Source organism: Haematobia irritans, chromosome 1 (genome assembly GCF_050003625.1).
Source record: "Haematobia irritans isolate KBUSLIRL chromosome 1, ASM5000362v1, whole genome shotgun sequence".
NCBI lineage: Eukaryota > Metazoa > Arthropoda > Insecta > Diptera > Muscidae > Haematobia > Haematobia irritans.
Window position 1 is genome coordinate 145389526 of NC_134397.1, and position 27052 is coordinate 145416577.

At 34.5% G+C, this 27052-nt stretch overlaps 3 protein-coding genes and 1 long non-coding RNA gene across 4 annotated transcripts in view; 2 read left to right on the top strand and 2 right to left on the bottom strand.

Annotated features, from left to right (window-relative positions):
• Positions 1 to 12180, top strand: part of mil (milkah) — a gene marked incomplete in the record, with an annotated part of 16375 nt that extends 4195 nt beyond the window's left edge. Inside the window, 2 exon segments of the mRNA XM_075314218.1 lie at positions 11759 to 11838; positions 11908 to 12180. Coding sequence (XP_075170333.1) covers positions 11759 to 11838; positions 11908 to 12099 — 272 coding nt within the window.
• On the bottom strand, positions 2177 to 2595 carry LOC142242658 (uncharacterized). Its single transcript, XR_012724161.1, has 2 exons — positions 2518 to 2595; positions 2177 to 2448 (listed from the first exon to the last, which is right to left on the bottom strand). It is a non-coding gene; the product is annotated as an uncharacterized LOC142242658 (long non-coding RNA).
• A 4931-nt stretch (positions 12181 to 17111) lies between the features above and the next one.
• LOC142221944 (uncharacterized) lies at positions 17112 to 23077 on the bottom strand. The gene is made up of 5 exons (XM_075291833.1): positions 22630 to 23077; positions 22280 to 22553; positions 20664 to 20945; positions 18334 to 19572; positions 17112 to 17608 (listed from the first exon to the last, which is right to left on the bottom strand). The coding sequence occupies exons 1-4, from the start codon at positions 22956 to 22958 to the stop codon at positions 18376 to 18378; spliced, it is 2082 nt and encodes a 693-aa protein (XP_075147948.1). The 5' UTR covers positions 22959 to 23077; the 3' UTR covers positions 17112 to 17608; positions 18334 to 18375.
• Positions 23078 to 25724: 2647 nt separating this feature from the next.
• On the top strand, positions 25725 to 27049 carry mRpS22 (mitochondrial ribosomal protein S22). The gene has a single exon (XM_075291835.1). It carries the CDS (start codon positions 25816 to 25818, stop codon positions 26986 to 26988), a length of 1173 nt encoding a protein of 390 aa, XP_075147950.1. The 5' UTR covers positions 25725 to 25815; the 3' UTR covers positions 26989 to 27049.
• The last annotated feature ends 3 nt before the right edge of the window (positions 27050 to 27052 follow it).

Sequence of the window (27052 nt, forward strand, 5' to 3'; positions counted from 1 at the left end):
CCATTGACTCGATTTCCCTTTCTTCATTTCGCATTTATGCGGTCGGCTAGCTGGGTAATATCTCCGGAATTATGCTTTTAACCTTTGAACTTTTTTCTTTCCCAAGATAAGAGGACGTTTTTATACCGGATCGGATGGATTTTGCTCTTCCAAGAGGCTCGGGAGTTCAAATCTGGTGATCGGTTTATATGGGGGCTATATATTATTATGGACGATATTGACCAATTGTTGCATGGTTGTTAAGGACCATTAGGTATAATAACACCACGTAGCAAATTTCAAAGAGGCCCCGCAAGCCAATTCAGAGGGTCGGTTTATATGGGGGCTATACGTAAAACTGGTCCAATTGCAATACCATCCGACCTACAACAATAATAACTACTTACGCCAAGTTTCAAGTCGATAGCTTGTTTCGTTCGGAAGTTAGCGTGATTTCAACAGACGGACATGCTTAGATCGACTCAGAATTTCACCACGACCCAGAATATATAATATATATTCTGGGTCGTGGTGAAATTCTGAGTCGATCTAAGCATGTCCGTCCGTCCGTCTGTTGAAATCACGCTAACTTATATATTCGGAGTCGTGGTGAAATTCTTGAGTCGATCTAAGCATGTCCGTCCGTCCGTCTGTTGAAATCACGCTAACTTCCGAACGAAACAAGCTATCGACTTGAAACTTGGCGTAAGTAGTTATTATTGTTGTAGGTCGGATGGTATTGCAATTGGACCAGTTTTACGTATAGCCCCCATATAAACCGACCCTCAGAATTGGCTTGCGGGGCCTCTTTGAAATTTGGTACGTGGTGTTATATATACCTATGGTCCTTAACAACCATGCAACAATTGGTCCATATCGGTCCATAATTATATATAGCCCCCATATAAACCGATCACCAGATTTGAACTCCGGAGCCTCTTGGAAGAGCAAAATTCATCCGATCCGGTTGAAATTTGGTACGTCGTGTAAGTATATGGTCTCTAACAAACATGAAAAAATTGGTCCATATCGGTCCATAATTATATATAGCCCCCATATAAATCGATCCCCAGATTTGACCTCCGTAGTCTCTTGGAGGAGCAAAATTCATCCGATCCGGTTGAAATTTGGAACGTGGGGTTAGTATATGGTATCTAACAACCAAATTGGTCCATATCGATCCATAATTATATATGGCCCCCATATAAATCTATCCCCAATTTGACCTCCGGAACATCTTGGAGAGCAAATTCATCCGATTCGGTTATAGCCACCATATAAATCGATCCCCAGATTTGACCTCCGGAACCTCTTGGGAGGAGCCAAATTCATCCGATTCGGTTGGAGTTTGGTACGTGGTGTTAGTATATGGTCTCTAACAACCAAATTGGTCCATATCGATCCATAATTATATATAGCCCCCATATAAATCGATCCCCAGATTTGACCTCCGGAACATCTTGGAGGAGCAAAATTCATCCGATTCGTTTTATAGCCACCATATAAATCGATCCACAGATTTGACCTCCGGAACCTCTTGGAGGAGCAAAATTCATCCGATTCGGTTGGAATTTGGTACGTGGTGTTAGTATATGGTCTCTAACAACCATGCAAAAATTGGTTCATATCGGCCCATAATCAAACCGTTCCCCAGATTTGTTACGTGGTGTTATGGCTGCTAACAACCATGCCAAAATTGGTCCATATCGGTATTTAGTTATAGCCGATCCCCAATCACACAAAAATTGGTCCATATCGGTTCATAATCATGGTTGCCACTCGAGCCAAATTTATCTACCAAAATTTTATTTCTATTGAAAATTTTGTCAAAATTTTATTTCTATAGAAAGTTTTGTCAAAATTTTATTTCTATAGAAAGTTTTGTCAAAATTTATTTCTATAGAAAATTTTGTCAAACTGAATTATAGACGTATTTAATCGGCCTGTTTTTAGTTTAATATATACCACGTATGGACTAACTCACAATTTAGAAGACGGTATTAGGAAGTTTTAAGATACCTTGCCATCGGCAAGTGTTACCACAACCCAAGTAATTCGATTGTGGATGACAGTCTTTAGTAGATGTTTCTACGCAATCCATGGTGGAGGGTACATAAGCTTCGGCCGAACTTACATCCGTATATACTTGTTTTAACTAGAATGTTACAATAAATACTAAAATGACTAAATAAGAAAATTAGTTTTAAAATATAAGAGAAATTTATTTCAAAGAAAAAAGCCCAAAATATTAATAAAACAGATTTTTACAAAACTGTAATTATTTTCCCACGCCAGTAGCACCAACGATATCATCATCATCATCCTTTGTTTGATCTTCATCATCTTCGCTATCGGTTTCAGAATCCGATGTTAAGCAATCAGGAATTTCTCCGGTGAAAACAAAATTGCTTTTGGGATAACACGCTCCTTCAAGTAGAATCCTAATTCGAAATCATTTTGTAAAATAGCCTTAAAATATAAGTGAGATAAGATATTGAAATCAGTATTTGTATGTAGGGAATTATTTTCTTTGCATACATTTACGTGAGCATAAGTTGGATCCTCCGGATTTTCTGGCATGGATGGTGGATCAAAAAAATCGAAAAAACGATGAAGAGGCTAAAAATAAAAATCCAATAATTAATATCAATTTTATAATCCAACACCACTACACGCTCACAAAAAATCGCTTCTGTAACATATACTCCCAAACATATTTTGTTTCAAGCATATACATTTTTGGGTATTGCCCAAACATTTATATGTTTAATCTCTTCCAATATATAATATGTTTGAAAGCATATTGGTCTAAACAATATATGTTTGGGTAGTCTAAGTTCCAAACATTTTGTATTTTTGCATCCAAATTCAATAATGTTGTCTTCCAAAACAACAATATGTTATTATATGAACATATAATATGTTTGGAAGCATTTTGCACCCAAAATTATTATATGCTTAAAAAAAATTCTCAAATTTTATTTATTTATTTATATATTTACAATCATAATGAATTATGAAATAAACAGGTAATATAGGTGCTGGCAACATAGGTTTCGACCTGAATGCTCAAAATTTTGTTTCTGCCCAATTGTATATTCCCTCACATCTTTCTCACTTCCACGAGATTTTTTAGTTCTTAGAACCTTTTTCTGTAATACAAACATTGTAGAAGAAATTATTCAATTGTATGATTTTTTTTATTTTAATTTTACCTTTTGCCGGACGGGGATTCGAACAGCGGACCACACAGTTTGTAAGGATCAAAGAAGTAGCTGATCAATTGCCCAAGGAAAAATAAAATGTTAATTTTGTAATAACAAGCAACAACCACCAACTTAATTCAATATCGCTCCCTGTTAAATAGCGCTCCAAGCTACTAAACACATATATGTTTATAGGCTATTTCTAAATTAATATATGTTTGCATCCAAGCATATTATATTTACAAACATTTTATGTCCCAACATAATATGTTCTAGCATATTAACATATATGTCCCAAACATGTTATGCTAGTTTATGAACATTATATGCTTGCACTCAAAAATATTGTGTTTAAAAATTTGTGTTCCAAACATATAATGTTTATAGCCGAACATTGTAATGAACACGCAGTGCTTATGAACATTTTCCTTGACAGAAAATATCTTATTTTAGGCTCTAAGAGTCTTGGCTTGGTTAGGACTTCGGGAGCCATCAATATGCTAGCAGTCAGTCAGTGCGGGGTTCGTGTCCTGCCAATCCAATATCTATTTTTCCACATCACAGTAAAAATTATGTAGACTCCCTATTTTTTTAAAAGAAATAAAAATGAACCAGTCTATATAAAAGGAGGACTATACGATGCTAGATGTACCAGAAAAATCATAGTTAACACAAAGCCCCAAAAACAAAAAATAATATATCCAGCATCAATGTAACAATATGTAAATGAAAAAAAATCCAGCTAATTGACCTATGAATGACTTTAATCAAGTGTAATGCATCTCCCGATGTTCTTTGGAGCGCATAGCCTCATAACCCACCCTTACCTTTGGTTCTATTGGCTGATATTTATAGAACCCCAATATCTGAAAAGAAATCACCCAACTATTTCCTGTTCATCATCGTCGTAGGAAAACTCAAAATTTGATTAGTGCTTCATTTTTACAAACTCCATGTAATATTTTTATTCAAACAAAAATTTCAACTAAGAGAACAAAGTTCCCAGCAACAGTACTTAGTCTTATACATATCATATAATACTTCCAATAATCCATTAAGTAAAACTAACAGAAAAAAATATACTACGATTAACTATTATTATAACAAAATAATGTTGCGACTCGAAAATATGTGGTTATTAAGTGTAGGAGATCATATAGAATTCAAGAAGAAGAATATCACAACAAACGAAGAAAAAAAAATCATTTTGGAAATACGCAAATTTGGGATAGCACAAAAACTTAAAGCAAATGGTAAAAAAAAATGCCATTCATACTTGAGAGCATTCATTGAAATGATAGGAGAGCAATGTATAACAGTTTAAAATACAATGTATAAAACTAACAACAATTTCTGTGTGAGATTATGAATGACAGTGTTCTTCTATCATTATTTCTGATGCGTAGTTTTTTTTTTCAATGGCATTGGTCGTAATAATTAAGTTTCAAAAGTTGAGTTTCATTAGTTGCTCTCTACGTAATGCGTATCATCAATCGATAGACACATCTCCTTACCACGCCTTATTTGGCTTCAACATGGTCACCCATGGATCGTCATACGCTTTGTTAAGGAACTTACAGTTATTGGATGAACCATGTGCCAACATTCCGAGAGATGACCTTCTACAAACCGTACGACAGGATATTCGCAAACACCTTAAGGATGCATATGCTACCAATCAGAAACAGTATGACCTTAGGTCCCGACTACCCACCTTTAAGGTTGGACAGGAAGTATTTCGGAGAAACTTTTCTCAGAGTAACATGGAAAAAGCATACAATGCTAAACTTTCTCCCGTATTCCTCAAAGCAAGGGTACGCGAGAAGGTGGGAAATCACTACTATATCCTTGAAGATTTACAAGGCAAAGCTGTTGGTACTTTCCATGCCAAAGACATTCGGTCTTAAGCGTTCTTTTTCCAACTAATACTGTTCTGTTTCATCCAGTATTATTCGGTTTTGTAATGAACGCTTCAAAAAAAAAAAAAAAAAAATCAGATTAATATGTTCTTTTTCATTAAATTTGATATATTTTCTTTCAAAAATTATAAGAAAAATATTCGAATTGATTTCTTTTAATTTTTGGAAATTTTTGTAAAATTGCATTTTTTACTGGCATCTTTTTTTTTGAATAGTATCTGGGTGTCGTAGTGGCAACATCAGAATTACCTTCATTGGCATGCTATGATCAGCAGTCCGAATCATATGATTATAAAATGCTTTCTAGCTTCCCTCATTAATCGATTCACGTTTAACTTCCTTTCCGTTTGATCTCTTAAGCCATTAACATCGTAAAACCCAGTAAAATAAAATTTGCTAAATTCAAGAAATCCGTAAAAATTCCAAGCCATTGCCGCTAATACTCTAACCATTCGCGCTTTAATTTTTGATTCAAAAGGTAAATTTTTTTAATATTCTCGGTGAAATAACCACTCAGTGTTTATCTGACCAGATTCCTAATTACTGCGATTTTCCAGAAATTTGCGTGGAGTCTGTTGGATAAAAACAATTTGATCGAGCAAACTAAAATTTTCCGGAAAATGCCTGGGAGTCATCCCAATAGGCCGGAACATCATTCTCTCCAAAAATCTTAATCATCCACACGGATTTTTATTCAGCTCGTGTGTACCGGATTTTTCAACCACATTACTTGGCCTCGGCGGAAAATATTTTTTACTAAATACAGAAACGCTAAACAGTCCAAAAGTCATCAGAGTTTTCATCACCACAATATTCATCAGCGACATATACCTCAGACTTATTTTTGCTTTACCTAAAATTATTGGTAAAATCAAAATTCTACGAAAATTGACATTCGCTTGAATCGACAGAAATTCTGGCATTAAAGTGTTTGTGGGGATAATTAGTCTTGCTTATCCCTTTGGTTTCTATATCCCTCAACAAATTCTCTCAATTTGCCAGTATAAAGAAGAATTTCTAGCGGAAAGCAGCAAAAAAATTGACTGCCGCGTGCTAAATTACCATTAAGCTGTAAAAAAATTAAAAACAAGAAAAAACCAAGAACCGCACACCTAAATGTTGAAACCGATTTTTGCAAACCAATAATATAATTTGAAACATTTTCGATTTCCCAGTATTATTTTTTTCCATAATTACAAAAACGTGGTTAACGAAATTCATATGCATATCACAAAGTAACCGTAAGAGAAAAATTATTTTATGTCTCAAAACCTAATCTCATGTTTTTGTCATACATACCACCATATAGTTTAATATACTTAGTATCCCTCTAAGAAAAATTGTGGTCGAATTATGAATAATTTTGTATAAAATGTCAGTGTGAAATCATCTTAAACAAAATCTAATTTTTTTCCATTAGACTTCTTATAAAAATAATTAGTCCATGAACCCTAATTTTTTCATAATTAATTAAATTAACAAAAAATACAATCATTGTCACAAGGAAGTTGGTCGCAAAATTAAGTTCATTTGGGTAAGAAAAAAAGAAAACAACAAAACCTCATAAAATCCGTGCCAAAAGCATCACCCTGTAAATAAATTTCTACAGCTACAACAACAACAATTCGGCTACATAACTAAGGAGGCCTCTGCAGTTACGTATCGAGCCGTGAGTATTAATAATTATTTATTGTCGATCATAATGATATATTTTGAAACTTAATTATTACGACCAATGCCATTGAAAAAAAAAACTACGCATCAGAAATAATGATAGAAGAGCACTGTCATTCATAATCTCACACAGAAATTGTTGTTAGTTTTATACATTGTATTTTAAACTGTTATACATTGCTCTCCTATCATTTCAATGAATGCTCTCAAAGTATGAATGGAATTTTTTTTTACCATTTGCTTTAAGTTTTTGTGCTATCCCAAATTTGCGTATTTCCAAAATGATTTTTTTTTCTTCGTTTGTTGTGATATTCTTCTTCTTGAATTCTATATGATCTCCTACACTTAATAACCACATATTTTCGAGTCGCAACATTATTTTGTTATAATAATAGTTAATCGTAGTATATTTTTTTCTGTTAGTTTTACTTCGATTCGATTATCGCTGGTATTAGAGCTTATCTTAGGAAGGATCACCGATCCTGGGATGAAAAGTTGAGTTTCATTAGTTGCTCTCTACGTAATGCGTATCATCAATCGATAGACACATCTCCTTACCACGCCTTATTTGGCTTCAACATGGAAGGGTTTTAGACGATGCAATAATTGCATGCAATAATTGCACGCAATTCTTGTTTGTAGGCAAACGGGGTAGAGAAGCAAAGGGGGTAGAAAAAATTTCATGTTTTCCGTTCCTCTTGCAATTTTTTGACATTTCTGAAACTTGAAATTTCAAGCGATTGCATGAAAAATTTCAACGTATAAATGCTGAAGTTTTTAAGAAGCAACTTTAAAAGAGAATACAAAAAATTGCACGCAACCAATTGCATCGTCTAAAACCCCTCATGGTCACCCATGGATCGTCATACGCTTTGTTAAGGAACTTACAGTTATTGGATGAACCATGTGCCAACATTCCGAGAGATGACCTTCTACAAACCGTACGACAGGATATTCGCAAACACCTTAAGGATGCATATGCTACCAATCAGAAACAGTATGACCTTAGGTCCCGACTACCCACCTTTAAGGTTGGACAGGAAGTATTTCGGAGAAACTTTTCTCAGAGTAACATGGAAAAAGCATACAATGCTACACTTTCTCCCGTATTCCTCAAAGCAAGGGTACGCGAGAAGGTGGGAAATCACTACTATATCCTTGAAGATTTACAAGGCAAAGCTGTTGGTACTTTCCATGCCACAGACATTCGTTCTTAAGCGTTCTTTTTCCAACTAATACTGTTCTGTTTCATCCAGTATTATTCGGTTTTGTAATGAACGCTTCAAAAAAAAAAAAAAAAAATCAGATTAATATGTTCTTTTTCATTAAATTTGATATATTTTCTTTCAAAAATTATAAGAAAAATATTCGAATTGATTTCTTTTAATTTTTGGAAATTTTTGTAAAATTGCATTTTTTACTGGCATCTTTTTTTTTGAATAGTATCTGGGTGTCGTAGTGGCAACATCAGAATTACCTTCATTGGCATGCTATGATCAGCAGTCCGAATCATATGATTATAAAATGCTTTCTAGCTTCCCTCATTAATCGATTCACGTTTAACTTCCTTTCCGTTTGATCTCTTAAGCCATTAACATCGTAAAACCCAGTAAAATAAAATTTGCTAAATTCAAGAAATCCGTAAAAATTCCAAGCCATTGCCGCTAATACTCTAACCATTCGCGCTTTAATTTTTGATTCAAAAGGTAAATTTTTTAATATTCTCGGTGAAATAACCACTCAGTGTTTATCTGACCAGATTCCTAATTACTGCGATTTTCCAGAAATTTGCGTGGAGTCTGTTGGATAAAAACAATTTGATCGAGCAAACTAAAATTTTCCGGAAAATGCCTGGGAGTCATCCCAATAGGCCGGAACATCATTCTCTCCAAAAATCTTAATCATCCACACGGATTTTTATTCAGCTCGTGTGTACCGGATTTTTCAACCACATTACTTGGCCTCGGCGGAAAATATTTTTTACTAAATACAGAAACGCTAAACAGTCCAAAAGTCATCAGAGTTTTCATCACCACAATATTCATCAGCGACATATACCTCAGACTTATTTTTGCTTTACCTAAAATTATTGGTAAAATCAAAATTCTACGAAAATTGACATTCGCTTGAATCGACAGAAATTCTGGCATTAAAGTGTTTGTGGGGATAATTAGTCTTGCTTATCCCTTTGGTTTCTATATCCCTCAACAAATTCTCTCAATTTGCCAGTATAAAGAAGAATTTCTAGCGGAAAGCAGCAAAAAAATTGACTGCCGCGTGCTAAATTACCATTAAGCTGTAAAAAAATTAAAAACAAGAAAAAACCAAGAACCGCACACCTAAATGTTGAAACCGATTTTTGCAAACCAATAATATAATTTGAAACATTTTCGATTTCCCAGTATTATTTTTTTCCATAATTACAAAAACGTGGTTAACGAAATTCATATGCATATCACAAAGTAACCGTAAGAGAAAAATTATTTTATGTCTCAAAACCTAATCTCATGTTTTTGTCATACATACCACCATATAGTTTAATATACTTAGTATCCCTCTAAGAAAAATTGTGGTCGAATTATGAATAATTTTGTATAAAATGTCAGTGTGAAATCATCTTAAACAAAATCTAATTTTTTTCCATTAGACTTCTTATAAAAATAATTAGTCCATGAACCCTAATTTTTTCATAATTAATTAAATTAACAAAAAATACAATCATTGTCACAAGGAAGTTGGTCGCAAAATTAAGTTCATTTGGGTAAGAAAAAAAGAAAACAACAAAACCTCATAAAATCCGTGGTGCCAAAAGCACCACCCTGTAAATAAATTTCTACAGCTACAACAACAACAATTCGGCTACATAACTAAGGAGGCCTCTGCAGTTACGTATCGAGCCGTGAGTATTAATAATTATTTATTGTCGATCATAATGATATATTTTGAAACTTAATTATTACGACCAATGCCATTGAAAAAAAAACTACGCATCAGAAATAATGATAGAAGAACACTGTCATTCATAATCTCACACAGAAATTGTTGTTAGTTTTATACATTGTATTTTAAACTGTTATACATTGCTCTCCTATCATTTCAATGAATGCTCTCAAAGTATGAATGGCATTTTTTTTTACCATTTGCTTTAAGTTTTTGTGCTATCCCAAATTTGCGTATTTCCAAAATGATTTTTTTTTCTTCGTTTGTTGTGATATTCTTCTTCTTGAATTCTATATGATCTCCTACACTTAATAACCACATATTTTCGAGTCGCAACATTATTTTGTTATAATAATAGTTAATCGTAGTATATTTTTTTCTGTTAGTTTTACTTAATGGATTATTGGAAGTATTATATGATATGTATAAGACTAAGTACTGTTGCTGGGAACTTTGTTCTCTTAGTTGAAATTTTTGTTTGAATAAAAATATTACATGGAGTTTGTAAAAATGAAGCACTAATCAAATTTTGAGTTTTCCTACGACGATGATGAACAGGAAATAGTTGGGTGATTTCTTTTCAGATATTGGGGTTCTATAAATATCAGCCAATAGAACCAAAGGTAAGGGTGGGTTATGAGGCTATGCGCTCCAAAGAACATCGGGAGATGCATTACACTTGATTAAAGTCATTCATAGGTCAATTAGCTGGATTTTTTTTCATTTACATATTGTTACATTGATGCTGGATATATTATTTTTTGTTTTTGGGGCTTTGTGTTAACTATGATTTTTCTGGTACATCTAGCATCGTATAGTCCTCCTTTTATATAGACTGGTTCATTTTTATTTCTTTTAAAAAAATAGGGAGTCTACATAATTTTTACTGTGATGTGGAAAAATAGATATTGGATTGGCAGGACACGAACCCCGCACTGACTGACTGCTAGCATATTGATGGCTCCCGAAGTCCTAACCAAGCCAAGACTCTTAGAGCCTAAAATAAGATATTTTCTGTCAAGGAAAATGTTCATAAGCACTGCGTGTTCATTACAATGTTCGGCTATAAACATTATATGTTTGGAACACAAATTTTTAAACACAATATTTTTGAGTGCAAGCATATAATGTTCATAAACTAGCATAACATGTTTGGGACATATATGTTAATATGCTAGAACATATTATGTTTGGGACATAAAATGTTTGTAAATATAATATGCTTGGATGCAAACATATATTAATTTAGAAATAGCCTATAAACATATATGTGTTTAGTAGCTTGGAGCGCTATTTAACAGGGAGCGATATTGAATTAAGTTGGTGGTTGTTGCTTGTTATTACAAAATTAACATTTTATTTTTCCTTGGGCAATTGATCAGCTACTTCTTTGATCCTTACAAACTGTGTGGTCCGCTGTTCGAATCCCCGTCCGGCAAAAGGTAAAATTAAAATAAAAAAAATCATACAATTGAATAATTTCTTCTACAATGTTTGTATTACAGAAAAAGGTTCTAAGAACTAAAAAATCTCGTGGAAGTGAGAAAGATGTGAGGGAATATACAATTGGGCAGAAACAAAATTTTGAGCATTCAGGTCGAAAACCTATGTTGCCAGCACCTATATTACCTGTTTATTTTCATAATTCATTATGATTGTAAATATATAAATAAATAAATAAAATTTTGAGAATTTTTTTTAAGCATATAATAATTTTGGGTGCAAAATGCTTCCAAACATATTATATGTTCATATAATAACATATTGTTGTTTTGGAAGACAACATTATTGAATTTGGATGCAAAAATACAAAATGTTTGGAACTTAGACTACCCAAACATATATTGTTTAGACCAATATGCTTTCAAACATATTATATATTGGAAGAGATTAAACATATAAATGTTTGGGCAATACCCAAAAATGTATATGCTTGAAACAAAATATGTTTGGGAGTATATGTTACAGAAGCGATTTTTTGTGAGCGTGTAGTGGTGTTGGATATAAAATTGATATTAATTATTGGATTTTTATTTTTAGCCTCTTCATCGTTTTTCGATTTTTTTGATCCACCATCCATGCCAGAAAATCCGGAGGATCCAACTTATGCTCACGTAAATGTATGCAAAGAAAATAATTCCCTACATACAAATACTGATTTCAATATCTTATCTCACTTATATTTTAAGGCTATTTTACAAAATGATTTCGAATTAGGATTCTACTTGAAGGAGCGTGTTATCCCAAAAGCAATTTTGTTTTTCACCGGAGAAATTCCTGATTGCTTAACATCGGATTCTGAAACCGATAGCGAAGATGATGAAGATCAAACAAAGGATGATGATGATGATATCGTTGGTGCTACTGGCGTGGGAAAATAATTACAGTTTTGTAAAAATCTGTTTTATTAATATTTTGGGCTTTTTTCTTTGAAATAAATTTCTCTTATATTTTAAAACTAATTTTCTTATTTAGTCATTTTAGTATTTATTGTAACATTCTAGTTAAAACAAGTATATACGGATGTAAGTTCGGCCGAAGCTTATGTACCCTCCACCATGGATTGCGTAGAAACATCTACTAAAGACTGTCATCCACAATCGAATTACTTGGGTTGTGGTAACACTTGCCGATGGCAAGGTATCTTAAAACTTCCTAATACCGTCTTCTAAATTGTGAGTTAGTCCATACGTGGTATATATTAAACTAAAAACAGGCCGATTAAATACGTCTATAATTCAGTTTGACAAAATTTTCTATAGAAATAAAATTTTGACAAAACTTTCTATAGAAATAAAATTTTGACAAAACTTTCTATAGAAATAAAATTTTGACAAAATTTTCAATAGAAATAAAATTTTGGTAGATAAATTTGGCTCGAGTGGCAACCATGATTATGAACCGATATGGACCAATTTTTGTGTGATTGGGGATCGGCTATAACTAAATACCGATATGGACCAATTTTGGCATGGTTGTTAGCAGCCATAACACCACGTAACAAATCTGGGGAACGGTTTGATTATGGGCCGATATGAACCAATTTTTGCATGGTTGTTAGAGACCATATACTAACACCACGTACCAAATTCCAACCGAATCGGATGAATTTTGCTCCTCCAAGAGGTTCCGGAGGTCAAATCTGTGGATCGATTTATATGGTGGCTATAAACGAATCGGATGAATTTTGCTCCTCCAAGATGTTCCGGAGGTCAAATCTGGGGATCGATTTATATGGGGGCTATATATAATTATGGATCGATATGGACCAATTTGGTTGTTAGAGACCATATACTAACACCACGTACCAAACTCCAACCGAATCGGATGAATTTGGCTCCTCCCAAGAGGTTCCGGAGGTCAAATCTGGGGATCGATTTATATGGTGGCTATAACCGAATCGGATGAATTTTGCTCCTCCAAGATGTTCCGGAGGTCAAATTGGGGATAGATTTATATGGGGGCCATATATAATTATGGATCGATATGGACCAATTTGGTTGTTAGATACCATATACTAACCCCACGTTCCAAATTTCAACCGGATCGGATGAATTTTGCTCCTCCAAGAGACTACGGAGGTCAAATCTGGGGATCGATTTATATGGGGGCTATATATAATTATGGACCGATATGGACCAATTTTTTCATGGTTGTTAGAGACCATATACTTACACGACGTACCAAATTTCAACCGGATCGGATGAATTTTGCTCTTCCAAGAGGCTCCGGAGTTCAAATCTGGTGATCGGTTTATATGGGGGCTATATATAATTATGGACCGATATGGACCAATTGTTGCATGGTTGTTAAGGACCATAGGTATAATAACACCACGTACCAAATTTCAAAGAGGCCCCGCAAGCCAATTCTGAGGGTCGGTTTATATGGGGGCTATACGTAAAACTGGTCCAATTGCAATACCATCCGACCTACAACAATAATAACTACTTACGCCAAGTTTCAAGTCGATAGCTTGTTTCGTTCGGAAGTTAGCGTGATTTCAACAGACGGACGGACGGACATGCTTAGATCGACTCAGAATTTCACCACGACTCCGAATATATAAGTTAGCGTGATTTCAACAGACGGACGGACGGACATGCTTAGATCGACTCAGAATTTCACCACGACCCAGAATATATATTATATATTCTGGGTCGTGGTGAAATTCTGAGTCGATCTAAGCATGTCCGTCTGTTGAAATCACGCTAACTTCCGAACGAAACAAGCTATCGACTTGAAACTTGGCGTAAGTAGTTATTATTGTTGTAGGTCGGATGGTATTGCAATTGGACCAGTTTTACGTATAGCCCCCATATAAACCGACCCTCTGAATTGGCTTGCGGGGCCTCTTTGAAATTTGCTACGTGGTGTTATTATACCTATGGTCCTTAACAACCATGCAACAATTGGTCAATATCGGTCCATAATAATATATAGCCCCCATATAAACCGATCACCAGATTTGAACTCCCGAGCCTCTTGGAAGAGCAAAATCCATCCGATCCGGTATAAAAACGTCCTCTTATCTTGGGAAAGAAAAAAGTTCAAAGGTTAAAAGCATAATTCCGGAGATATTACCCAGCTAGCCGACCGCATAAATGCGAAATGAAGAAAGGGAAATCGAGTCAATGGTATTTGTGTAACGCCTTCTTCCACCTTGTGCTACGGGCCAATGTCTACAGATTATTAATTCGGTTTCCAATGTTCTTGGTATTATTACTTCACTATTTCACCCAATTTTATACTCACCACCATAGGATGGTGATGGAGGTGCAAAATACTTGTGATCAAACTTTCGAATTACTTCACTATTTCACTCACGTTTATACTCATCACCATTGGAAGGTGGTGGAACATTTGCCCAACGGACATGGTTATATCGTCTTAGAATTTCTCCATGATCAAAAATATATATACTTACTCTGGTATGTTCTTGGTTTCACATGAAAGACTTGTGGAGAATTATTCCTAGCGGGGTTGTTCTCCAAGACACTTTTAACCTCACAGATGGGAAAACTTTTCACGTGGTGGGTATAACATAAATATAAATCAACACTTTTCCATATTGGTATATTTTTCAAAAATATGAAAATTTTACCAACTCTGTTAATTTTTGCAATTAAATATTTTAACTTATTTTTATACCCTAAACCACATAGTGGTTTGGGTATAATAAGTTTGATCGGCCAAAAAATGTGCCTACCAGAAATATTGATTTTAGACCCCATAAAATATATACCGATCGACTCAGAATCACCTCCTGAGTCGATCTAGCGCTTGGTGTCCGTCCGTCCGTCCGTCCGTCTGTCCATGTATTTGTTGTTCACAGGATTCCGGTCGCAATTATTAACCGATTTTGATGAAATTTGGTACAGGGAGTTTTTTGAGCACAAGGACGAACGCTATTGAATTTGGAAGAAATCGGATCAAATTTAGATATAGCTCCCATATATATGTATCGCCCGATTTCGACAAATGGGGTCACGTTGCGCGTTTTTGCAAACGCATCGTCACCAAATTTGGCAAAAGGTAATCTCTTCCATCGCCCTTCAAGTCTGCAAAATTTCATCCAAATCGGTTCAGATTTAGATATAGCTCCCATATATATGTATCGCCCGATTTCCCCTTATTTATCAACCGATCTGACCCAAATCTGGCTAAATGTAGTCTTCTATAGCACTTACTATATGTGCAAAAATCGGATCAAATTTAGATATAGCTCCCATATATATGTATCGCCCGATTTCGACAAATGGGGTTACGTTGCGCGTTTTTGCAAACGCATCGTCACCAAATTTGGCAGAAGGTAATCATTTCCATCGCCCTTCAAGTCTGCAAAATTTCAACCAAATCGGTTCAGATTTAGATATAGCTCCCATATATATGTACCGCGCGATTTTTCTAAATTTGGCCATAAAACCCTTATTTATCAACCGATCTGACCCAAATTTGGCTAAATGTAGTCTTCTATAGCACTTACTATATGTGCAAAAAATCATCGAAATCGGTTCAGATTTAGATATAGCTCCCATGTATATGTATAGCCCGATTTTCCCAAATTTGGCCATAGAACCCTTATTTATTAACCAATGTTACTCAAATTTCAAATTTTAATGTACTAGCCGATCGTATTTATACGTACTTGTAGCTTTTACATATGAATATTGCTCGATTTTTACAAATTTTGATTTATTACCCACACTAATTTAACGATTTTCTCTTTTTTAATAATGGGCTCAATATTAGTGGCATACTAACTCCGTAGGTGCAATATCAACACAGCCAGTATTGCTAGAAGTAGGGGAAATTCCCTATATGTAGAGTTTTTCTAATATTTAGCGTCTTGTAGGGACGTAGGGCCACAATGTAGGACATTTTCACTCAACATAATTTGTAATAATTTTTACATTTTGGTGGCTCTAGAGGAGGAAATTAGAAGCCGGCGAGGCTTGATCTTTAATAATGTGTGGTAAACTTTATTCCTGTAGAAAATTTTGTCAACATTTTATTTCTATAGAACATTTTGTCAAAATTGTATTTCTATAGAAATTTTTTTCAAAATATTATTTCAATAAATAATTTTCTCAAAATTTTATTTCTGTGGAATTTTTTCTCAAAATTTTATTTCTATAGAAAAATTTCTCACAAAAATTTGTTTATAGAAACTTTTTCCAAAATTTCATTTTTATAGAGATTTAACAAAAAAGATTACTAATTTGTGGCAAGCGTGCCCCTGAGTCGATCTAGTCATGACCATCCGTCCGTCTTTCTGTGAACATATTTTTGTAATCACAGTCAAGGTCGCAATTTAGTCCAATCGTATCAAATTTGGCACAAGTATGTATTTTGAGTCAAAATTGAACCCCAGAAGAAATAGGTTCAGATTTGGAAATAGCACACATATATATATTTCGCGCGATATGTACTTATATAGGCCCAAAAGCAACAGTTTTATCATGATTCGGTTTTAATTTTGTACTAGGTGTACAATAAATAGTATCGTTAAGTGTGCAAAAATTCAAATCGGTTCAGACTTACGAGCTTTATGTAAGTCTGAACCGATATATATTTTTTGTCTGATTTACTCTCTTATAACAACAGAGGTCAAAATTTTGCTTCGATTTACGTGAAATGTTGCGGATATCACATTCTAACTATGTATGCTAAATTTGGTCAAAATCGGTTTTGATTTAGATATAGCCCTCATATATATCTTAAATTTTGTTCTTTACATCTATTGGATATACATCACCTGCAAAAATTGGGTTTTAGAATTTACTCTTCGAAGTAAGCCATGCTGCCCATGCTGTTTCTGCCACTACAACTGAACTCAAGGGGAACTTTTCTCCACTTCAGTGGCTCTCTCGTAATTACTTGTATAAAACCATTATTTGTTTTAAATCATAATATAAATTATAATTTTATTTATTCTTTTTGATGATACGGTATAACTTGCTGTTACATCATTCCTCTGAGAGGCGGGTTTATGTGAATACATAATCATAATAGGTTAGGAGGAAAGGTAAATACATGCTACCAATTACAACTTAATTAATAAATTAGAGCTAAATAAATGATGAGATAAATATTTAATACACCGAGACGCAACGAGAAAGTATTCAACATATTCCATCAAATACTAGGACTAATGTGGTCGTTCCAATTGTTCAAACTGTTTTATGAAAATCACTGTTACTTTGTTTTACGATTGGCTGTGTTCAGTATTCCTCGCCGTTACTATAAAATAATTGGTTATATTTTCTTCTATACTATTGTTTACATTGTTATAATGTATTATAAGATAAGTAGTGTATGTGATTCCGTATAGTTTCTAACAGGATTAACAAACATATAATTCTGCATCAATCCATGGCTTAGGATTATCTGAAAAGAGAAAAACATATAAACGAATAAACGAATAAGTACGCGATATTTTTGCCTCTTATTGAATTTGTCTAAAATATATAAAAGGCTGCTGTCCTTCTTTTAAAAATAATAATTCCGCAGCAAAAAAAAAATAATTAGCCTAATTGGACTTCAAATTAGAGGTGTGCACGTGGGTAATAGTTTACTCACGCACAATCACGACTGAAAAATCATACTCACGCACACTCACGAAAAGAAAATTTGTACTCGCGCACGAAGACGCCGTGACTCATGAAAAATACCGTGACTCCCGAAAAATATCGCGACTCACGACTAATTTTATGATTAATTTACCTTACCAAAGTGTCTAAAAACATGAGCATTATTAAAATCGAGAGTGTTATTAACCTCTTAACATCCCAGGTGTCACTAAAATTGTAATAGAATTTAACTCTTAAGCGTTTTATGTTGGTGAGCAGGAATATTTTCGTGAGTGTAATTCGTTACTCACGCACACTCACGAAGATATTATTTTCGTGACTCGCTCACGCACGACATTTTGGTTTGTTAATCACGCTCGCGCACACTCACGCTGTTGTCATGAGCGTGACGCACGAATCACGAAAATTTTCGTGAGTCACGACAAATTCGTGTCACGTGCAGCACACCTCTACTTGAAATCTGTTTTGATCGATCATATTATAGTCATTATCTATTCGATTTTTATTTAGAATTATATTTACCTAGAATGGACTCTTCCAAAACTAACATATTGTCAATTCTTTTCATTGAACCGTCGTCGCTGTCTCCAATAAATGCTCGGCTATTAATTTACATTCTGGTTTCAATTCCTTAAAACGCCGTATACCATCTAATGTTACACTGGTGCCGCTCACATCTAGAAAAACCAAATTAGGCGAACATTGTACCAAATGTTGTAGTGAAACATCCGTGACGCATTTATAATCGCGTACACTAAATCTTTCAAAGCGATTCTCGCTGGGACGATTATTAAATCGTATCCAAATGACACCATGTTGAACGGGTTGACGCGTTCGTCCAAAACAACAGACACCACGATCGGTAATACTGCCCCGTTGCAAATGACGGCGGGATGAAAAGAGTGTACACGATTGATATATATTGCCTCCACCATATTCCATGTCATTATCTTCGCCGAAAAGGCGATCTGGCCCACCACCTCCAGCAGCACGGCCTAAAGGATTAATAATATCCCAAAAAAGATTGTGTCTGATCATTTCTTCAAAAGCTGGTGGGGGTGATTGTTGCTGTTGTTGCTGCTGTTGAGCTCCTTGAACTGGCATCAGAAGGTGTCTGAAGTTACTGCGATCTCTATCTCTTAGACTGATGTGTACAGCATTGGGAGATGTGCGGTTGCGTACATCTAAATAAATAATATGATCGGGTCGAGGCAAAAATCTACTGCGAGCCGGCGACGGGCTTCCAACCATCGGTAGAACATTTAAGGAGAATCTACTCTCACTACCAGAAGGGGGAGGCGAAGACGTGGAAGCATTCACATCCAACGAAGAGGATGATGACGAGGACGTTTCTGCATCACTGGCAACCGAGGAACGTGAAGATGTTGATGGTGATTCCTCAGTGCTCTTTAAATCATCTTTGCCTAATGTTGGACTAGCGCTACCCAAGGCTTGTTCCCTAAGTTTTTGTGCGGATGATGTTGATGGAATTTCCAGGTCTCCATTGGACTGTGTTGATTTAAATGGAGAACTGATTACTACCTTTGAAGAACATGATGTGGACGGTAAACCGCTTTCGGACGATACACTTCCATTTCTAGTATCGTTTGTTGAGGTCATTTCTTCACTTGGTTTTTCCTTTATTTTTGTTTCTTCCTTGACTGCTGCTGGACACTCCAGGTAAATTTCTTTTAAGGTTTCAACGGCATTAAAGCATTGCAAATCAGAATCATTGAGTGGTGTATCACGTAAATCAAGAACCTGTAAATACAAAATTAAACAATTATCCAAGATTAATTTGTCAATCGTCAAAAAAAAACTAATTAAAGAAACCAATACAAGAGTACAGTATACACTTTATAAAATAGGTGGACGCTGTCTATTTCCAAAATGCGTCTCAAAATTATCTATTATCTCCAGCGTACTTAGGTAAGACATAGGAAGTAAACATTGGATGTGCTATTGGACACAGTTTTTCCACAAACGACAGTACCAAATACTGCTCAAAGGTCATAGGTAAATTATATCAATGTCTGAAATTAAATTTGCTTTGACAGAAACTTGGAAAGTCAATATTAAAAACTGTATAAGGCATAAAATAACTTAGTTAGTTTAAGTACGATGTAAGCCCAATATATTAGAAACCACTTAGAGAAGAAATATCACCAACATTATTGACAAGTTCATGTATAGTAAATATATAGTCCAAAATGAATTTGAAAAATGGATAAACCAACGCTGAAAAAACGTTTTGGTGTTCGCTCGGAACTAGGAAACCATAACCATTTTGTATGTAGGGGTTAATCCAGTAATTGTAAAGAGGCTGAACAAAGCAGTAGTGGGACAAGCCACATAATGTAAAAATCTCACCGAATGGTGTCATTGTAGATCTCAGAAACGTCTAGTAAAATAGATACAAATATTCTTAATGTTATATTTCATCTACTGCTTCTAGACATATTGACCAACGGGTCTGTCACAGTAGCTAAAGTAAAATTACACGAGCTTTCCTTGTGATCGTAAGAGATTCCAGTGCGAAACGGTTACATTTTGTCAACACAAACTGGACCAGAACTTAACATCGTGTAAGGTTTATCTGATCACGGTAGCAAAGACGTCCGATGTTGATTTAGATATATATTCGGACCGCGTTGTTAACCTAATGGGGAAAGTTGCTTTGAAGTTCAACGGTACGAATCAAAATTTACTCTGGTTCGCCAACACATTTTCCTATAGGTCCCTATGGACATCATTAAATCGAATCAGAAAATGTTGTTGTTATTGTGTTAATATGTTGAAAAGAAATATGAAAAAATAATCATCAGAGTAATTCCACTCTTTTTCAAACTTACCTCCAATTGTTTGAAACCATGACGTCCAGCTATACTGCCATAAGGAATAAATTCTTGCATTTGAGTACATCCTTTTAAACTCAAGTATTTTAATTTTGGCAGTTTAGAAATAGGCATTACATAGTATGGATCGAACCATCCATTCTTCTCTATGGCCAGTTCATCGAGGTTAATTAAAATTGTATCGATTCCAGTAAATATGGACTTGTTGGCATCAACACGAACATGACAATTACTAAGCACCAAACGTTTAAGAGATTTTGGAAAATCATTGAACGTTATCTATTGAAGAAAGAGATACGAAAATATGTATAAGCTATATAAAGTGTTGCAATTAATGTAGACAAATGGATAAATTGTACTGGAATATGGCTAATCTGTTTTTCATGTGACCCATATTTTAAGCTACTTAAATATACTACTTTTCGTAGATGGTTTTCCAGAATCTAAAGTTTACCAATGGAAAATTTAAAAATTATTCCAGTCTCTAAATCTGTGTCTCTACATATTCTTCTCTCTCTCTAGATATATATGCCTGCACGAAGTATATTAACCCTCCTAATGCCCAAACCCGCATTTAGGCGGTAATATAAAAGCAAAATTTAGTCAAAACTCTACAAGAGACTTTGCAGTAAATACTGGATTTTACCGAATTGATTTTGCATGTTTCGTTTTCTTGCTTTTATGTCGTGGACTATTTTAAAAACTGGCAGAAAAAATGGACCATTAGAGGCTTAATGATGCCATTGTCTTTGTGAAGTAATTATATAAGATCCCACAAAAAATATTTCTTATCGTGAAGAAGTTTTGGCTGTGTCAATTAAAATTATCACAAACTGGGTTCTTTGCAAGTCAGGTTCTCTCGGTTTTTAAAAGCCGCAGAATTTTCCAAAACCGGTGTTTTTTAAACATATACCGACAGTGCAACTGGTCCTTATAAAATCACGTAGTTTTGATTTATTCAACAAACAAATCGATAATTTGTGAAAAGATATACACAGTTTTGTTTAATTCATTTGTACATTGGACCTATTTGGAAGTGTTTTCATTGCAGTTTATTAAAATACCCAGATGTGATTGCCTATTTGACATTAAATTCGCAATTTTACATTGAAAATAGAAACAAAAAAACGAAATCCTTTATCTGCGATCTTTAAAGCATCGGTTGCATTGAAACTGGTTTTCGTTAAAATCGACTATAAGTGTAAGAAGATAAAACGGATACTCAAGTGTCGATTTAGCCATTTTTTCTGTCTGTCAAAATAGTATGTTTAAGTCAATCGTCGACTCAACATTTTTCACAAAGTTGTTCCAGCATGTGGAAAATGGGGCATATCAGAATGTAGATTTATTACCTTTACAATTTACTTTACAATCTAAATGCTTATATCATATTAAAAACTTTATTTTACCGTATTATTACCTTTACAATTTACTTTACAATCTAAATGCTTATGTCATATTAAAAACTTTATTTTAAACAATTTAATCAACTCTACACTAACTTTTGTTATATTCCCTATATAAAGGGCCAACATATACTTTTCTAACAAATCTATCTTATAGAATTTCCTCACAAAATTAATGAGATTTTAAGAATTTTTTCATCGACTTACTTGGTTGAAATCCAACGTTACACCATATAATTCCATTGTAACCAATTTCGTGCAACGGGTTGTCAAAGATTTGCGCAGCGTTTTATTAAAATGCTGTATTTCCCCTTCGATCTGCTGTGATGGTGATGGACCTCTTAATTTTATACTACGTGTCTTGTCATGCGAACGTTCAAGCATATCTTCCAATATACCAATCGGCAAAGGTTCCTGGCTTAAATCGATGTCTTCCCATAGCCGTTTATCCAGGACAAATTTTTGAAATCTTTTGCTAACACTATAGAAATAAGAAAATAACAAGTGAGCAAATATAACGTACAAGTAAAAGATCTTACACTTTTCTATCAACTTACTTCATTAGCGTCATCAGTGACCAGGTATCGAGAAATTTAAATATATCATAGAGCAATTCATCGCAAAAATGTTCCAAGGAAAATTTATCTTCATCGTAATGGCTATTATCCTCCAGTGAAACATCATTATCTCCATTCGTCAGCTGCTTTGTTGCACTACGTACTTCTTTTTGTTGTTCATCGTAAGGTGTTGCCTTCTTTTGAGGCGGTGGTGAATCTGATGTCGGTGTTTCAGAAATACGACGTTTACGCTTAGTCCCGCAAATTATTTGGACATCCGCATCTTCTCGGACTTCATCTTGCTCCCCGGTACTTCGGCACGACTCCATTACAACATAAAAAATCACAAAATTCCTGTGGCTTTCGAATTATTCAATTTTTTTCTCAAGGCAATCAATTGTATGTATTTCTCGTTATCTACCGTTCCTCTTATAAGAGACAAGAGTACAGTGTTGCCATAATACAAATGTGATTGCCTACAATATGTCAAAAATCCCGGTAATGTGCCGTTCAGACTATAATTTTTTGCGGGCGGCCGGAGCTAAGTAAAATATCAATAAAAGTGTTATCGATCCATTTAACACATACGCAATAAGCACAAGGATGGGCATTTTTTATAGGTTATACGGTGTTCTCACCAAGCAAGTTTTGAGGTTTGTTTTCCCTTTATAAGCACTTCAAAATGTTTTCCCTTTATAAACACTTCAAAACGGGTCGTTTTCACCATATTAAAAAACAAGTTCAAAACACAATTTTTCCTCCAAAACACGTCAATTTTAGAATGTGAACCCACCTAATTTGGAATATACCCCGAATAACATACCCTATTCAAAATATATGTCAAAATATTGAAATAAGTTTCATAGAAAAAAAGAATAAAAAAGGCTTTTAAGAACATGGACATGTGAAAATAACATAAAAAATGTTTTCCCTTTGCGCTCGCGGTAATTATTTGGACATAGGTTGCATATATGTGAATTTCGAGTAAATGTGAATTTCTAGTTTCCATGGTAACTGTCAAACTAAAACATTTCAACCCGATGTGAACGGTGAAATGTTTTGGAAAAACGAATGAGGAAAACGAGTCGGTGGGAACATAGCATAACGCCATATCAATTTGATAGGTAATCCCATCTTAAACTTTAATGCAAACGACTTTGCAAATTGTTTGCCTTCAATAAAATTTTCTAATAGGTTTGAAGCATTAAAATTAAATGCAATAGGTTGAGAAATTGTTGCTAAAGGTAAGTACTATGTTCAGTTTTCAAGCTGAAAACCAGCTTAATTTCACGGTTACTTTTTGAATCAATTAATTTAGAAACCCAACAAACACAAGGATGAGCATTTTTCATAGGTAACGCCATATCAATTTGATAGAGAATCCCATCTTCAACAAATCAAATGGCCTTGCAAATTGCTTGCTTTGAACAAATTTTCCAATAGATTTGAAGCATTAAAATGAGATTTACAGCCAATTTCTCATATCCGAAACGAACGCTTTCGTTCTGCTGAAATGCCAAAAATAGCTGATTTGCCTTTATAAATTCAGCTGCTTTGGGCATTCTAGTCGAACGAAAGCATTCGTTTCGGATATGAGAAATTGGCTGTTAGTTTGAAAAGTTGTTGCTAATATGTTGAGAAATTGTTGCTAACGTGTTGAACTCTACTGTTGGGGGTAATGTCTCTTTTTTATTGAGAACGCGATTTTCTCAACAATTTCTCAAATTGAATTCTAATCTAATTCTTTGAAAAAATGTTTGAAGGCGTATTGAATATAAGCATTTCTCCAATACTTGTGTTTATTGAGAATGTTTCGCAATCAATGCTTTGAATTTTTTCCATCCATAATTTGACAAAACCCAACAAACACAAGGATGAACATTTTTCGTAGGTAACGCCATATCAATTTGATAGTAAATACCATCTTCAACATTAGTTCAAATGGTCTTGCATATTGCTTGCCTTCAACAAATTTTCCAATGGGTTTGAAGCATTAAAATTAAATTTAGTTTGAAAAGTTGTTGCTACTATAGGCCGGTATGCACCTCTAGCGAAATTTTCGGTAGCAAAAATTTATTTAAGTCTACAACAAAAAAAAAAACAGGGCTGTGTACACAAATTTTTAACCAGCTAATCGCTTTTAAAAATAGTTAATATATGTTCCAAATATTCCTCGAATAAATTGTTTATTATTTACAGACCTTTTAAAACTTTTACGCCCACAATGATTGTAATAAATTAAATGTTTGCTGCCAAAATATGCTTTTGACAACCCTATTATTTTCATTAGAGGTGCGTACCAGCTTACGAAATTGAACGCTACCGAAAATTTCGTTGGCATAAATAGCAATGCATTTCTTATGGGAATGAAATTTTTCGCTAGAGGTGCATACCGGCCTTATGTTGAGAAATTGCTACTAACGTGTTGAATTCTACTGTTGAGGGTAATGTCTGTTTTTTGTTGAGAACGCGATTTTCTCAACAATTTGTCAAATTGAATTCTAAGCTAATTCTTTGAAAGCGTATTGAATATAAGCATTTCTCCAATGCTTGTGTTTATTGAGAACTTGATCAATATATAATCGTCTTCATATATTTTTTTGTATTATTAATTTGGTGTTGTGATGAAGAAACTGAACAGTTTAGGGTAATGCCTGGTTATTGTTGTGATAGACACCATATGGGCATTATAAAAGATAGTGTTTAGAAGGGTTACGTTACATTTTTATAACGTTCGTCCTGGCCGAAATTTCGGCTATACTTAACCCTCTAATGCCCTCTTTTGCCATCTGATTAAATTTTCAATGTTAACGACACAAAAGCAAGAGAACTAAGCAAGAAAAATGTATACCGTAAAATTGCAGCATATGCTGCAAAGCCTCTTGAATAGTTTCAAATAAGTTTTGTTTTTATTTAGCCCATTTTTGTTGTCTTAATGTGTGTTTTACTAAAAGCTTCCTTATTAAATGAAGCCCGCCTAAAGGCGGGCTTGGGCATTAGAGGGTTAATTGTTTAACATTAAAAATCTGGCAACACTACATTGAAATCGCTTTAGCTTTATTTAGGTCACCCACAAAAAATACCAGCTGTTACTTCATACTGTTATCGGTTTTTTGAGTGCATGGCACGGAAAGATTGTTATAAAACATAAATTTATAAAATATTATTTAGTAAATTCCTTAAAAAATGCAAGCTGTGAAACAAACCCATTTACTCCACACTTTGAGGGGTATCATCGTAAAGAATTCTGTCAGAAATGCATCTATTAAAGGTATTACACTGGAGTATGACAAAGATCCACAGCCTTTATTTACCGATCCGGAGACACAAAAACTTCTCAAGTCCATAACACAGTTACAAGTGGAAAAGGTATTTCGGAAGGCAACAGTACCCAAAAATACCTCAGAGTATAAATTCATGACCACAGAAGAATTGGAGGATGAGTTTCTTAAAACAATTGAGAGAGCGCGGACAAAATTGCAAATGCCACCGGTAGTCAAAGTTAAGGAAGATTCACCAAAGGTTATATCCGAAGACAAAGCCTTAACAGGATTTTCTAATACGAAATATGTAATTACCGACATCAGTTTCGGCCTGAAACCAACTGAACGTAAAGTAGTAGTCCGTGAAACAGATGGCACACTACGATATGCCCCCATGGAAGTGGCGAAACGCATGAAGCAGTTGTATGCTCCATTAGCTGGTCGGAAAATAAGAACCCCTAAAATGTTTGAAGACGAACATTTCCAAAGGTGCCTAGATGAGCATAAATATGAATTCATTCTTGATCGTCTGGTGGTGCAATTCGAACCATATGAAACCGAATATCATCGATTGAGCAGTAAAGTTTATCAACATTTGAATGAAACCAAAGAATTCGATCAATTACGCTCTACCCGTCATTTTGGTCCTATGGCCTTCTTTTATGCCTGGCATAAATGTATAGACGATTTACTCTATGATATGATTCGCCGCGATTATCTACGCAATGGTGCTGAATTAATAGCACTTTATTACAAAATACATAAAGTTCCTGAGAACTATACCGAACTTATGCAAAAGCTTGAACAGTATACCTCTGTAGAAGATATAGCATTGAAAAGTTTGAGGACACCATTAAAGAAGACTTTAGAAAATGGAGATATTCACGATGAAATTGAAATTGCTATAGGAAAGTCGGCGAGAGATTTCGAAATGGATGAGTTGTGTCTACAATTCATAGAGAATTTCATAGGCTCACATGCCCTGAAGAAGGTGCAATTGGAATTGGCTGTACAAACATTGAAAGAAATCAATGCGGAAAAGAAACAACTGTACGATGGACTGAGTAAAGCTCACGGTGTTCAATTAAGCAATTAATATTCCCCATGTTCTGATTATGTTAAAGATAAAAATGTTGAAAGTAAATAATAATTTAGTACTA